This window comes from Globicephala melas, chromosome 16, assembly GCF_963455315.2.
Source record: "Globicephala melas chromosome 16, mGloMel1.2, whole genome shotgun sequence".
In the NCBI taxonomy this organism is placed as follows: domain Eukaryota; kingdom Metazoa; phylum Chordata; class Mammalia; order Artiodactyla; family Delphinidae; genus Globicephala; species Globicephala melas.
This window is the reverse complement of record NC_083329.1, coordinates 77,298,020-77,313,585: the sequence shown is the minus strand read 5'-3', so window position 1 is coordinate 77,313,585 and position 15,566 is coordinate 77,298,020. Positions and strand designations below refer to the sequence as shown.

Sequence of the window (15,566 nt, the reverse complement as noted above, 5' to 3'; positions counted from 1 at the left end):
TTTTATTTCCCTGATCATTAATGACATTGAGCATCTTTTCATGTAACCAGTTGGCCATCTTCTTTGGAAGAATGTTCATATCCTCTGCCCATTTTAAAATCAGATTTTGGTGGGTTTGTTTTTTGTTTTGCTATTGAGTTGTATGAGTTCTTTATATATTTTGTATATCAACCCCTTATCAGATCTAGGATTTGCCAATATTTTCTACCATTCAGTAGGTTGCCTTTTCATTTTGTTGATGGTTTCCTCTGGTGCGCAGAAGCTTTCTGGTTTCATGTAGTCCCACTTGTATATTTTTGCTTTTATTTCCTTTGCTTTTGGAGTCAGATCCAAAAATCGTCAAGACTGATGTCAAGGACGTTATTGCCTATGTTTTTTCTAGGAGTTTTATGGTTTCAAGTCTTTCATCCCTTTTTTAAAAAATTTATTTTTGGCTGTGTTGGGTCTTCGTTGCTGCGCGTGGGCTTTCTCTAGTTGCGGTGAGCGGGGGCTACTCTTCGTTGCGGTGCACGGGCTTCTCATTGCAGTGGCTTCTCTTGTTGCGGAGCACGGGCTCTAGGTGCATGGGCTTCAGTAGTTGTGGCGTACAGGCTCAGTAGTTGTGGCACACGGGCTTAGTTGCTCCGTGGCATGTGGGATCTTCCCAGACCAGGGCTCGAACCCACGTCCCCTGCATTGGCAGGCGGATTCTTTTTTTTTTTTTTTTTTTTGCCGTACACAGGGCTCTCACTGTTGTGGCCTCTCCCGTTGCAGAGCACAGGCTCCAGACGCGCAGGCTCAGCGGCCATGGCTCACGGGCCCAGCTGCTCCGCGGCATGTGGGACCCTTCCGGACCGGGGCACAAACCCGTGTCCCCTGCATCAGCAAGCGGACTCTCAACCACTGCGCCACCAGGGAAGCCCCTGTTATCTATCTTTCTGATTCAGGATGCCCTGATAAGAGATCTCACTGTGGCTTTTGATTTGTATTTCCCTGATGACTAATGATGTGTCAAGCATTTTTTATGTACTTATGGGCCATTTGTGTATCTTCCTTGGAAAAATGTCTATTCAGATATTTTGCCCACTTTTTAAAAAATTTATTTTTCTTTGGCTGCAGTGCATGGCTTGTGGGATCTTCGTTCCCCAACCAGGGATTGAACCTGGGTGCTTAGCAGTGAGTGCAGAGTCCTAACCACTGGACCACCAGGGAATTCCCTGCCCACTTTTAAATTGAGTTGTCTTTTTACCATTGAGTTATGAGTCCTTTATATATTTTAGATATGTCCCTTGTAAAGATATGTGATTTGCAAATATTTTCTCATTCTGTGGCTGTCTTTTCACTTGATGGTCTTTTGACAGAAAAACGTTTTTAATTTTGAAGTCCAGTTTATCTGTTTTTTTGGTTTGTTGCTCATGTTTTTGGTGTCATATCTAAGAATCCTTTGCTAAATTGTAGGTCATGAAGATTTGCCCCTATATTTTAAGAGTTTTATAATTTTTAGTCTTTCGTTTAGGTCTTCGATCTATTTTGAGTTACTTTTTGTTTATGTGTGAGGTAAGGGTCCAACTTCATTCTTTGTACAGACATTCTTGAACTGCTATAAACAGTAAATTTGAAGGTGTCCCACCTTGTATAAGTTCCGCTTTGCTTCCTATGTTTGGCTAGGTGAGTCTTAGAAAAGCAGAAATTCACATATAGATATCCATCCTATAATAACCTTTTTTCATACTCTATTGGTTAACTTTTAAATAGACCACTAGGGACTTCCCTGGTGGTCCAGTGGTTAAGACTCCGTGCTTCCACTGAAGGGACTGCGGGTTCAGTTCCTGATCGGGGAACTAAGATCCCACATGCTGCACCGTGTGGCCAAAAAAAAAAAAAAAAAAGACCACTAATGATATGTACAAAGATGTCAAACAAACGTGGGATTTTATGCCAGGTTGAAGCCACAAACGCGAAATCCGCATATACAGAGGCCTGACTGTACTATATCATTTTATATTAGGGACTTGAGCGTCCTCGGATTTTGGTATCTGTGGGGGGGGGTCCTAGAACCAGTCCCCTGTGGACAACTGTAATTTGTTTTGAGAGGTGAACTCAGCTTGGGGACAGAAACAGGAGAGGCAGATTATAGAAACTGGATAAGAAACTCTCTCAAAATTTCATCATTTCATTATTTTAGTTTGTTGTGAATGCCCACATCATTATACAGGTTTATATCTAATTTGGGACTGTCTAGTTTGGCTGATTTGGGTATTGTCTGATTTTTCTGTAAGAGGTTAAAACGGTGATCATTCACTGCTGCAAGCAGAACTCTGAAAGAAGATTTTGTCCATACTGATGAGAAAAAGTTAATACCTCTTAAATTAAACAGTAACTGAAATGAACACTCCAGCTACAAGTGCCTCCATCCAGGTGGATCGAGCATCTTTAGTCTCTTGCAAGAAAGAGATGTTATTTATCTTTGCCTCGTGCAAGGCACAGTGTCTGAAAATACACTGAACCATTACATTGTCTTTCTAGACCAACCCTGGAATGGTCCCCAGCCATGGATTTGGTCCCAGATCTTATTTCTTTGACAACCCTCGAAGATATGACAGTGATGATGACCTTGCCTGGAACATTACCCCTCAGGGACTTCAGGGAAGGTAAGACCCTAGTTCATGCTGGAGGGGCGTGGTTAGGAGGCTGAGGGCCGAGCCAATGAAATGGATTCAAACTAAACGGAAATGCCTGCATCAAACCCCAGAGCTGGAGGTAGGGTGAGGCCAACAGAAAAGGAGGGGAAGCATCTGAGTAGTAAGACTAACTGCAACCAGAGTCGAGACCCGCCTCCTGAGATCATGTGCTTCGCGACCTCTGCCAAGGCCACGTCGTGGTCTGCAAACAGGAGGTGGGGTAGCTACTGGATTCCCTTCCCACTCTTCAGCCCAGGGACGCTTCAGCCACACTTCACTGCTCAGCGATCATCCTGTCCCTTCTTTCAACCTGTGAATCTGGGACTTCAAGGCCAGCAGGGGCGAGAGGGGCAGAAAGGGCTGACCTAGTGCTTGCCAGGCTCCTCTCTTCACTCTGCCCGTCCTCCCAGGATCCCTGGACTGTTCCTGTGACAGGGTAGCTTCCGGCTGAGTGTTTTTTAGAAGTGAAAGCTTATCTTACGAAACCCTTTGTGAATTTAAAGACCTACCGTTACATATTAAGGTAAATTCTTTTTCCCCCTGGGGCAAAATGATAAAGCTATGCTTGCTTTTCTGCTCTTTACTACTACAGTAAAATCCTTAGAAAACCTTAAAAGAGGTCTGAAAGGAGTCCTTGTTATAGGGTCAGAAAAAGCTGGGAGAATACCTTGCTTTCTCAGTGGATCAGGGAGCAGAGAAATCCTGGTCAGACGACAGAATAAAATATAGTGCTGGGGAAAAAAGAACAGTCCACCCAGCCAGCAGGTGTGAAGAACACAGATAATTGGGAAAGGAGTCAGTGAACTCCAGGCCTTTGAGGTCAAAAGGTGTCCCATCTCTCTTCCCTAAAACTGTTCTCTTCTCCAGTCCCCACGGCATTGCCTGTTCGCTATGTATGTCCCTCTATAACCTGCTGGAGCAGCCCTAACCTCTCACGTGCCGGAAGAGACACAGCTGAGGGTGCCCTCACTGCCTCTGTGGAAGAAGAAAAGATCCCCTTTCCATTACACAGAGGAAAATAATGATAAAACAACAATAATGTATATTATTGAGAGCTAACTGTATAGTAACATTCTGTTATAAACATTTTACAGGTATTAACTCACAAAAGTCCAACAAGGTAGTTACCAATATTACTCCCATTCTAACAGATAATAAAATTGAGGCACAGGAAAAAAAAATTTTTTTTAAATCAAGGCACAGAAGTTATTTGTCCAAAGACACACAGGTAGGATGGCCCTAGAGTCTGACATACAGAGTGAAGTAAGTCAGAAAGAGAAAAATAAATACCGTATGCTAACACATACATATGTAATCTAAGGGGAAAAAAAAGGTCATGAAGAACCTAGGGGCAAGACGGGAATAAAGACACAGACCTACTAGAGAATGGACTTGAGGACACGGGGAGGGGGAAGGGTAAGCTGGGACAAAGTGAGAGACTGGCATGGACATATATACACTACCAAACGTAAAATAGATAGCTAGTGGGAAGCAGCCGCATAGCACAGGGAGATCAGCTCCGTGCTTTGTGACCACCTAGAGGGGTGGGATAGGGAGGGAGGCGCAAGAGGGAAGAGATATGGGAACATATGTATAACTGATTCACTTTGTTAAAAAGCAGAAACACACCACTGTAAAGCAATTATACTCCAATAAAGATGTTAAAAAAAAAAAGACACAGGTAGTGAGCTATACTCTCCATTAGGATTGAGATACAATTTGTTGCTAAAGCGTCTTGTTATACACAGTGAGTGGCTGCAGTATCACTACACTTCTGGGCTGTACAGAGTTCAGGTGACTTGTGGGTGGTCTTCTAGCCACTGTGCACAGCACTGTTTAGTGGGAAAACGGGCTTCAAGAAGCTACTTTCAACAGCTTCGGGATTGTCTGGTTTATACAAAACCCTAGTTCTGTCCGCCTAAAATTGGCATGTCATCAACAGTCAGCATAATGTTTCACGTCACTGAAATCTCTCTTTTTCTTTTCAAGTTTTGCTCCGGACTGCTATGATTGGGGACAACAAACTAACAGCTTCCTGGCTCAAGTAGGGACTTTACAACCAGACTCAACTTTGGATCCTGACAAACCAAGCCATGGGTAGCATCAGTTAACAGTTATATGGACGACGCCTCAGTTGAAAATCTTCAGAAAGACTAATTTAATGACAGCTGAATTTTTAGGGCATGTTTCCTTAAGAAATAGGACTTGATTTTTCTTTGTTACAGGTTTCTGATGGCTCCATAGGACTAAGCAATAATTTAGAGTGATAAAAACCTTATTTTAGTACTAAAAAGTGAGCCTGGCTGCCTGTTTCAGTGAGTATAATTTAAACTTCAAAAAAAATCTGTACTTTTATAAAGATGTATTTTATATAACTTAATGCTAAAATATACTAGGATTTTTTGAGAATGTTACTGCAATATATGTTGTAGTTTGCACAGACTTTTATGCATAATTCACTTTAAAAGTATACAGTATATGGTCTGATGGTTTTTGTTTTGTTTGGTTTTGTTTTAAAGGCTTTTGGACTAAAGTATTCCTCAAATCCTTACCTCTTCAGATCGCTCAGATTCTGGTAGACTCTAAGTACAGTTGACATCTAGAAAGTCGATTGCAGCTCCAGTGTTGAAAGTTACAGTGTAGCAGAACGTCAACAGACTGCATAGTACGTAAATTGGCTCCTTAAGAGTTGTTGGAGGCATAGATGGTTGGTTCCTCAGAGAATCTCCTAAATTTTGCCAAAATTTAGTACTCCTTTCAACAGGGCACTAATGTATACCATCAGTGATAAGTTGATAAAGTTAATAAAAACACTGATAGAATTGACTTACACTATTAAACTTCCTCTGCTGTATTCAGAGATTTTTTGCACAGTTTGTTAGCCCAGTGAATCTAATACCCATTACCTCAGGACTTCAAGACTGCACCTTTCCCAGCTCACTGAACATTCATTAGTGAACAACGAAGAGGTTCTCAAAAGGGGTTTAATAACCGGTAACCCTGAGTCCTTGAGCCAAAAGACTATGTGGACTCCTAACAGTTTTCTTACAGTTTCCAACCATATTTAAAATAAGACTTTTTAAGTAGCTCTGAAAGCAGCCCACTGGAAGCTGCATGTTTAAAATGGTAGTAGCACTGCCGTATCCTATAGCATGAGTCCTGCCTCTCAGCCATGGAAAAGGGCATTCCAGACAGTTGCTTGTAAGTAGTATTTCATTTAAGTGAAACACGTCATGAAATACTAGTTCCCCAACCATAAATGCCATTCTAAAATCTCCAAGTCTATATATATACATATATATGTGGCCTGCAGTTATAAAACTGCCTATAATAGGAGACTGTACATGGCTCTGCCAGGGAGGCTGGAGTACTAGAGGAAGTATTGTTACCAGAGAGAAAGTATCTTTCTGCTCTGCCTAGGAAATCTCACATCTAGGGACAGAGGGGAGGGGCAGATGAAAAGGAACTTATATTAGCAAGTTCTGCCCACGTGATGAAACCCATTTCTGATGTCTTCCTTCCCAGTTTGGCCTTCAGGAATAACTTGTCTCCGGGCACTGATTTCACAGTGATCAAGTCTGCTTCTCTTATCTTGATGGTATTTAAAAATCAGGATCTCAAGTTTTCAGTGGGTCATGATTGGCTTTTTCATGTGTACCAACACCTTCACCCTGCATAATCACACACAACAACATTCTTGCTTTTCAGTATATGGAAGAATTTGGGTCACATATTTAAAACAGTTACTGCCAGGGAAAATTCTACACTGAAGCAAAATTTGCACTGATTATTCAGGTTACCTTAAAATATTATAAGTTGTTATTCTAAATAGCTTTAAGAACACCCTACTTGTCATACTATCTTTGTTAGTGATACTTAGAAGAATTTAAAGGCAGACTCAGCAAATGCTTAAAAATCCTTTAAATCATGCTTTCAGGAAGTACTGCAGTTCTTCAATATTAGGTCAAAACATCATGCAATGATTATACTCATCCTATGACATACAAATATCTTATTATTATTATTGGCAAGAAAATTGAAATACTCAGCATTAACTGATAAAAGCCGTAATCTATTTTTATGATTAAGCTGCTAGTATTATTTGAACTATTTTTTTATCAGAAACGATAAAAATGTTTTAAGTGCCTATTTTTCTCTTCTTCCCTTTTTGAAAAGTAATGCCTTAAAGTACAAGTAATGTAAACACATCTAGAATATGAAAAACTGATTGTAACAAACTCTCTCTCGTAAATGATCACGTATACTCTGAAATGTTGTGTGTATGGTGTGGAAAGGAAAATTAAAATTTCCTTTAACTTCCTAATTTACTTGTGTTGCCAAGTACACTAACAAAGCTACTCCTAGGTGAAATACTAAAGGCCAAGAGAAAGCAAGGAATGGTGATTACTGGTTCTAAAATACCCAACTGTCCTCTTGTTTTAAGGCAACATGATGAAATTAAAACTCCCATAATTGGAACGTTAAAAAAGTATGGGGAAGTATGGCAATATCACTGAAAATTTTGTACCATCATTTAGCTAAGTCTGATTCAACACTAAAAGGCTGCATGTGAATGTTCCTGTGCATCCACTGGAAATATGCATAACAGAGTTAATTATGGAGTTAATTTTCTAAAGAATTCCAACTGATTTGTGTACAGGCAGACCTTGGAGATAACTGCAGTTTGGTTCCAGATCACTGCAATAAAGCAAAACATTGCAATAAACTGAATCACATGATTTTTTTTGGTTTCCCAGTGCATGTAAAAGTTATGTGTACACTACACTGTAGTCTATGAAGTGTGCAGTAGCATCATATCTTAAAAAGCAATGTATGTACCTTAATTTAAAAATATTGCTAAAAAATGTTAACCATTATCTGAGCCTTCAAGTCATAGTAGTAACATCAAAGATCATGGATCACCTTAACAAATATAGTAATAATGAAAAAAGTTTGAAATATTGGGAGAATTACCAAAATGTGCCAGTCACAAAGTGAGCACATGCTGTTGAAAAAATGGTGCCGATAGACTTGTGCAATGCAGGGTTGCCTCAGACCTTCAATTTGTAGAAAATGCAGCATCTGAGGTGCAATAAAGCACAGTAGAATGAGGTCTGCCTGTAAGATGTCCTTCAGTGGCTCTTTTTCCTTTCTACAATTAACCCATTTAATTGGGCTGATGATTAAAACACCCGGAGTGTAACACACAGAGCTGTGGACTCTAAGAGGTTTTGATTCTTAAAATATACACACACCAGTCACATTTAGCTATGCGAGTTCTTTCTTGAATGTGTCGGGCACACTGCTAATGACTATGCTGGTTATTGTGTTTAGCTGCTTACATCAGGCACACTTGCTAATGCATCCCCCAATTTTCTCTCTTACCAAAATCCAGAAGAACTGCTCTTTGTTGGCCTTGAACAATTAACCCCTATTAAGAGGAAAGGAATAAGTGTTAGTAAATCCTAGAGCGTGAGAAGTGCTTTGAGAAAAAGGTCCTCATTTACGTTTACATAGTATTACAAGAATATTGCTTTTACTTTTTAACCATAAAGATGAACTTATATTAGAACTAAATGGGTCTAAATATTTGAAACTATCAAGATTTCCAAATAAAGAAACTTTGTTTTTTTAAAAAAAAAACCCTTGCTCTCGTGTCTTTAGATTACTGCATGATAAAGTATAGGGCTGATCAAAGACACATCTAATGTGCATTTCTAATTTTTATTCCATATAGGTGAGAATTTTTTTTAATTGGAAGCATTTCTAACTATGCATACTACTACTTAAGACTTCATAGTCCAGATGGAGGAGCTTTTGGAAAGGATCAAGCTAAATAGTGGAATTCTTCTCAAAGACTATAAACAAACGGATTAAAGTGAGGAAACATTTTTTTAAAGGGACCATGAGGATAAGGAAGTGGAATTCAGTCAGTGTTTATTGAGCACCTACTATGTGCTAGACCCTGGGCTCAGTACTTGTGTCTGTGGGCCCAGCCTGTGGACACAACACCACCCTTACATTAACCCTACTCTTGGCGCTTAGCAGGTATGTATTTATGAAGAGCCCTTGCACCAAAGGGTCAAAATACCTTAAAAGTCAGCTGATGTTCGTGTGCCTCCAACCTAGATCTCTGGGTTCATTCCCCGTACCTGTCACTCAGCTCCTCTGGGCCTGCGCACTGATGTGGGTTCATTCAGTGTGGGGTTCTGAGACTGGCTGCCAGGTCATCAAGTAGGGGTTTCAAAGTCCTCAGATCCAAACCTGTTGACTCAGCAGCTCCTAATGGTATCTACCTGGTTCCTCGAAAGCTGGATTCGTACCTCTATCTCTATCCCTTGACCTGTCGCTGGGACCTACCCCGTTTACCTAGAGACTAATCATACGTTGCCAGCATTCATTCTTTAGCCTCCAAACCTGATCTGTCCTTTTGGAGCCTGGTGCCCTACCACTCAGAATATTAGAGTCTTTTATCTCCAGAATATGTTTTCTGTCTCTGAACTTTAAGAACCTAGTCAGAACTAGAGATGAGCTGCCTGCTCTCTTCAGCTGGATCCATGACCTGTTTCTTTTCAGCCTGTATGAGCTTCAAAATCTCTCTCTTCTCTGCTGATCCCTGTCACTCTGACCTTTCTTGACTCTGACCCTCAATTTCCCACGACCCTTGCTAACCTACAACAGTCCCTCCCGTTTCTTTGCAGTCCCAAGTCATACGTGCTCCTTGACGGCACTGATTTGAGGTATAGAAAGGGTAAGTTTAGGATAACCAAATAATGCTTTACCAGCGCCATTCAATTTGTGCTACTGTATATCCTTGGTGTGCTATCCCCTTGGTGCGTTCACTAGCCTAGAGTCTGGGCTTCAGGTCTGCAGACTGAAAACCTGTTAAAGGACAGCAGAACACTTACCCATTTGGAGATACAGTCTGTGAAGGAAATCCGCACGGAAAAGTTAAATGATATCAGAACGATGCATGGTGAACGCAGACTCTGCCCTGACCAAGGGGTGGTAGGTAGACGGTTTTAATCAGCCTGTGACAACTTGATGGCACTGTCAAGCAAATAAGATTCATTCACATCGAGGGGACCTTCTCCACTAGACAGGTTTCTGTGTTACCTATTCCTCTTCGACTGATACACAGTTGATTACTGAACATCGTGAAGGTTAGGGGGCTGACCCCCAGGCAGTCAGAAATCCACATGTAACTTTGTAATCAGCTCTCCGTATCTCCGGTTCTAAATCTGCAGATTCAACCAACCACGCATCACATAGTACTGTAGTATGTATATACTGAAGAAAATCTGCATGTTAAGTAGACCCGTGCAGTTCAAACCCATGTTGTTCAAGGGTCAACTGTAGTCTTCCTCTGGGTGCATTCTCGCTATCAACTAGATATAACCTAGTGAGGTTATAGAATTCATACGTTACACGATGGCAGGGATATGTCTGTTTCGTTCACTGCTATATGCCCAGCTCCTAGAACAGTGAGTGAATATTCAAATCCCGTTTCTTCTGGTATATATCACCGGGGCTTTTTTAAGGTGACTTCTTGCACTTGCACTTTTATACACTGCATATTAATTTTAGAAGATTAATACTCATTTAAGGGCCCCTCCCTGTTTTGTTATGAATCTTTGACAGACATCCAACTTTTGGACAAAGAATCCATAATGGAGTAAAAAAGGAAATAAGGATTGTATAGCAAGACAGCTTCTAAGAATGATTTGAGAACTAGGTCTTAAAACGGAAGCACTGAGATGAAATTCTGTCTACACAGGCATCTCACATTCTGTCTCTTTGCTCTCACCTGTTTGGGCACTGGCAACTAGAATACTGAAATGATTAACACAACAGATAATAAAAAGTAGATTTTTATCAGGTGAAGTATCAAAAGAACAGTGACACATTATGTGGTTAAAAGGGCAACGCTCCAGAGAAAACACTGAGGTGGGCAGAGTTTTTAGCATGATTCTTATGTTAAAGGACTTTATTTTTTTAAGCTCCTATGGAACAAACAAGAACAGCTAAAAAAAATCATTTTAAAATTTTGAAAGGGGGCAGGGGAGATAAGAGGGGGCCAATGTACCAGGTATTAAAACATAGGCCCTGAGTAGTTAAAACAATGTGGTACAGGTACAGGAGTGAATAGATCCATGAAATAGAGAACCCAGGATTTTAGATGAGATACACATAGCATCTCAAACTAGTGAGGAAAAAAGATGAGCTGTTCGATAAATGGTACTGGATTAACTGGGTAATCGTCTGGGAAAAAATTAGGTTGGATCCTTAACGTGCACTTTATGCCAGGATACACTCCAAGGAGTCAAAATTTAGATCTAAAAAAATAAAGTCATATTATAAGTTCTAGAAGAAAATATAGGTGAATTATTGCTGTGGAGTGAAAAGGGCCTTCTTAATTATCAAGAAGTCTGGAAGCCACTAAAACAATAAATTCGACTGCATAAAGACAAAGAAATCTCCATGGCTAAACCACCATGAGCAAAGTCAAAAGACAGACTGGAGAAAAAAAAAGTACAGCTTATTACAGTCAAAGTATGAACATCTCAAATAAAGCACTCCTAGAAATTGATAAGATCAACAGTGCAGTAGAAAGATGGGTAAAAGTTATGAACACGAAAGGAAATATGGCTCTTGAACATATTAAAGGTAGTCAGCCTTACACGTGATAGGAAAAATACAAGCTAAAATACACTGATACATAATTTTTGCACCTTAGGAGAGCAAGAATCCAGCTTTTTAATAACACCGGTATTGGCTGGAGGAGCAGATACTGCCTTCAACTGAAGGTGGGCATGTGAATTGACAGCCGTCCCCTGTGGAGAGCAATATTCTAATATCTTTCAAAATTATGAATGCACATGGTCTTTGACCCAAAAATTCCATTTGGGGGAATTTAGACTTACAAGTACGTATTTACATATGTGTAAAATGGCATCAATACAATATCTGGAAACAATCCAAATGCCCATTAATAGGAGATTGGCTAATTAAACGACTGCATAGTCATATAATGGGATACCAAGCAGTTACTAAAAAAAAAAAAAGTGATTAAGCTATCTACTGACATGGGAAGACTGCCAAGAAAACCTAAGTGGGGGGAATAAAAAGCAAACAGTACGTATATGATGCCACTCTTTGGGTAAAAATGAGAGAAAAAATAAGACTTTTTGTATTTGTTGGTATATGCCTTAAAGATGTATGGATGGAAACATAAGAAGCCAAGCACAGACGTTACTGATGGTGAGGGCAGGGGAAGGATGCCCAGTACGGAAAGTTGGGCCCAAGAAAGACAACGTTCCACTGTAGAGCTTTGTACATTTTTTGGTTTTTGAACCATGTGAATGTTATTACCTTTTCAAAAAATAAAATAAGTATATTTAAAAAGCTTTATGACTCAATACCAATCAAAAGATGCCAGAAGTCCCCAGTTTTTAGTTGAATGGTAATAAGCCAATTTATAAACTAACGCAAATACACCACCTTCTGAGCCAAGACTCTACAGAGTCAGGCTTTCTAGTTTCAAATTCTAGTCCCACAACCTAGAATTTCCGACTATGGATAAGTTACTTAGCCTCTCTTATCCTCAGTTTTCATATTTAAAAACAGAGAAGTAATTGTACTTACCTGCTAGCGTTGCTGAGAAGATAAATCCATGCAAAGCCCTTCAACAGTGGCTGCCAGTGAGTGCAATTATGATTTTAAAAAGAAACAACCACAGACTAGTTTCTCCCTTCGCCCAAATTATAACCAGTTTTCATCTCATAAAAGGAAACATTTAAAAGGGAGTTAAAAAAAAAAAGAACAAGATAGGAAGATGGCAGAAACATTTAATTCACATTTTCTATAATCTGGTGGGTACAACAGCAAATTATTTGGAATTCTGTTCAAAATCAAAGCTGCGCCTGTAGATGTTACTTAGAGTACACGTAAATTTGGTGTGTGTCTATGTTGTTTTGTTTTACCAAATAATTTCCATGGTACCATGCACCCAGTCTGTATTTTGGTGAATAGCTATGGTTTCTGCAGGTACTTCAGTTTGCAAACTGCTGAGAGGTTTACTGTGAACTGTTCCCAAATTTCCAGATGAAGGCAATGCTGACGGAGATCAAAATAGCTGTCCTTTTTTATATACAGTGGCACCTAGATAAAGCTGTAAAACATGGCACAGTGTTTCATATACGTACAGAGATTATAAGTACTGAGTAACTCACAATGTTAAAATGTCAAAATAAAACGCTGGGTTTATCAGATTTCAAAACTGTAAAAACTAGTACTAATATTGTCTGATCCTCCTCATAATCTAAGAATCAACACAAGAGAAACACTTAAATTTATCAGTTTTAATATACAGTATTTCTAACTTACATAGATGCCACTTAAGAAAAAAAATAAACTTATGCCATTGAAGGAAGGAATATTTTCCTTTTCTTCCTTTTCATTACTTTATCAGCTGGTACAATCATTTCTGTCAAGTTACATTATCAAGTGTTGGACTTTTAAATTAGGTGATGAGATAAAGACAAAATGCCAAGCATTTTCACAATGCAGTCGGTACTCTAGTATCACTTGACAACAAAAAGGTATGTGAGTTGGAAAAAAGTTTATATCACAAGGACCATAAAACATCACCAGGCTCGCAAAACAAAGATTCCTATCACATACACATTCATTTGAAAAGCACACACATACACAAAAATGTAGGCTGCCCGCCACAATCTAATTTAGGGTAAAATAAAGTTAATCAAATAGATTTCAGCTTAAGAATACTTCATTTGTTTATTTTCTTGGTAGTGAAAGATCTGTTAAAACCTTTAAAAGAACTTTTTACCCTAACTAGATCTTTTAATCCTAGAACTCACTCTAATACACAATTGTAACTAATCTTGAAACAAATCACAGTAAAGGAAAGAAGCAAGAAATGGAAATGACCAAAGATCTTCTCCAGGAAACAGAGCTTAAATAATAGCCTTTATCTTTAACTGAGGGAACGATGAAGTGACAAAAAGATTTTTAAACTTACAGTAATAATAGACAAAGTGCAAAACATTCACATTTTCTTAGACTCTGAAAAACACTAAGAATAATTCTTATTAATTTACCAGCAAGATTACTTAGATATTCACTTTTTAGACAAATTTACCTGAAGGTCCCCCTCTCCCACCAGACAATAACTTGCATCCCTAAAAATGAAAAGAAAAAGTAGAGGAGCCTCCAACCAAGTCAGCCTGTTTTATTCAACTTAAAAGAAATACCACCACTGTCAACAACAAAATGAAAACTCCAGGTCTATAAAGGTTAGAAATGGGGTAAGAAAATAATTAAATAGTGAGATCTTACTCCCTCAAACCATAGACCTCCAAGGGATGGCTAAGTATTTTTAAAAGGGATAAGCCAACTAAATACAAATTAAAATATGTCACTAAAAATCATCAGTGAACACATTCAGACTTTGGCAGGATAAGATATGGGTTTAAGAGCACTTATTTACTTCATGAAAGACTGATACCCGCGTGACTTCTACACAGATGCAACCTTCCGAATTAATCACATTATATATACTAACACCTTTTAAAATAATCAATATTTTAAATATTAAGGATATTTATATCCTAGGTTTAAAAAATGACAGTTTAGGACTTATGAAGTCATCTGTTGGTACAAGTCACATGAAGTACCATTTATATACAAAGAACTAAAAAAGAAAAGGTGGGGAAAGGGGAAGCTTAGAGAAGGTATGAATTAATTTATCTACTTAAATACCCTACCAAAGAAAATCAGATTGAAAGGGCATTGCATAGACTGTATTCTGAAATAAAGTCCTTTAAAAATGCTTACTTTAAAATAGTAAGTTTTGTGTATATAGTGTTTTCATTTGGTGTTATAAATCCATACAATTCCATTCAAATTTTATCAAGATGGAAACTATTAAATAAGTATTTATGCAATTTTTTTGGTTTATTAAACAAAAATTTCTAAAATTGGAGTAGGGGCAAAGAAACACACAATCAATAGAAACTGATTTACAGGTTCTAATTCACAGGTTCTAAAGAATCCTCTTGAGCCAGCCCACCGCAGGCACGTGAAATCTGGCTGGGTAGCATGGGGATAGTACTTATTCACCTTTGCCGAAGCAGGTCCTTTAGACCAAAGCAAAACACAACAACAACCACCTAAAATCTTCAATAAAAACCAATGAAACCGAAGCCTTGGGGATTCTAAGTTATAACTATACATTGGAAGGGTCATTGATCACGCTGACACTTCCATATTACAGAAGGTGATACACAGAGCTAGGCAAGGCTAAAAATACATTTAAAAATAACTGATGAATTGTTGTCACTGATACCTGCCCTAAGCAACATTTGCTCCCTAGCTCTCCTTTTCCATAATAGACTAGTTAACAGTATTATTCAGATGGAGACATAGTCATTTAAGTTTGACAGCTGGAAACAAAGAACAGAATAAGCACAAAGCCAATTCTAAACAAATGGAATAGCAGAATATTCAACAGATGGAAACACATGGAATTAAATACAGAATTAGTGTAGTTTACATGTTTTAAAAGTATATACTTCCTTTACAAATATCTCTAATTGATAATCTATTAAGAAGCATAAATATTCAAGTGAACATTTGAATTTTCTCTTTAAGAGTTCAGAATTCTTGAAGTCTGAAGATTAGTCTCCTTCTGCTGAAATGTCCAAGACTAAAAAGGCTTCACACAGTCACTTTATGTCTCTAATTAGACATATAAAAGCCTCTATTACCTACTGTGTTGTAGTAAGACTTTGAAATTCTGTAACTCTTTTATACTTGTAGAAAGCCTACAAGAGAAAAAAGAAAGCATATTAGCACAGCTAATATGATGTGTACACATTTCAAATT

The 15,566-nt window shown here is 38.6% G+C and overlaps 2 protein-coding genes across 4 annotated transcripts in view; one reads left to right on the top strand and one right to left on the bottom strand.

Moving 5' to 3' along the window:
* Window positions 1-8,255, top strand: part of GPR137B (G protein-coupled receptor 137B) — a 53,055-nt gene extending 44,800 nt beyond the window's left edge. Inside the window, exons 6-7 of one of the 2 annotated variants that reach the window (XM_030839604.2) lie at window positions 2,506-2,630; window positions 4,650-8,255. In XM_030839604.2, coding sequence (XP_030695464.2) covers window positions 2,506-2,630; window positions 4,650-4,761 — 237 coding nt within the window. In that variant the 3' untranslated portion in view covers window positions 4,762-8,255. The other variant, XM_060286424.2, reaches the window with a different exon arrangement.
* A 5,640-nt stretch (window positions 8,256-13,895) lies between these two features.
* ERO1B (endoplasmic reticulum oxidoreductase 1 beta) overlaps window positions 13,896-15,566 on the bottom strand; it is a 62,500-nt gene continuing 60,829 nt past the window's right edge. For both annotated transcript variants that reach the window (XM_030839597.2, XM_030839598.2), the window contains one exon: window positions 13,896-15,505. In XM_030839597.2, coding sequence (XP_030695457.2) covers window positions 15,445-15,505 — 61 coding nt within the window. In that variant the 3' untranslated portion in view covers window positions 13,896-15,444. The remainder of the gene's footprint in view (window positions 15,506-15,566) is intronic.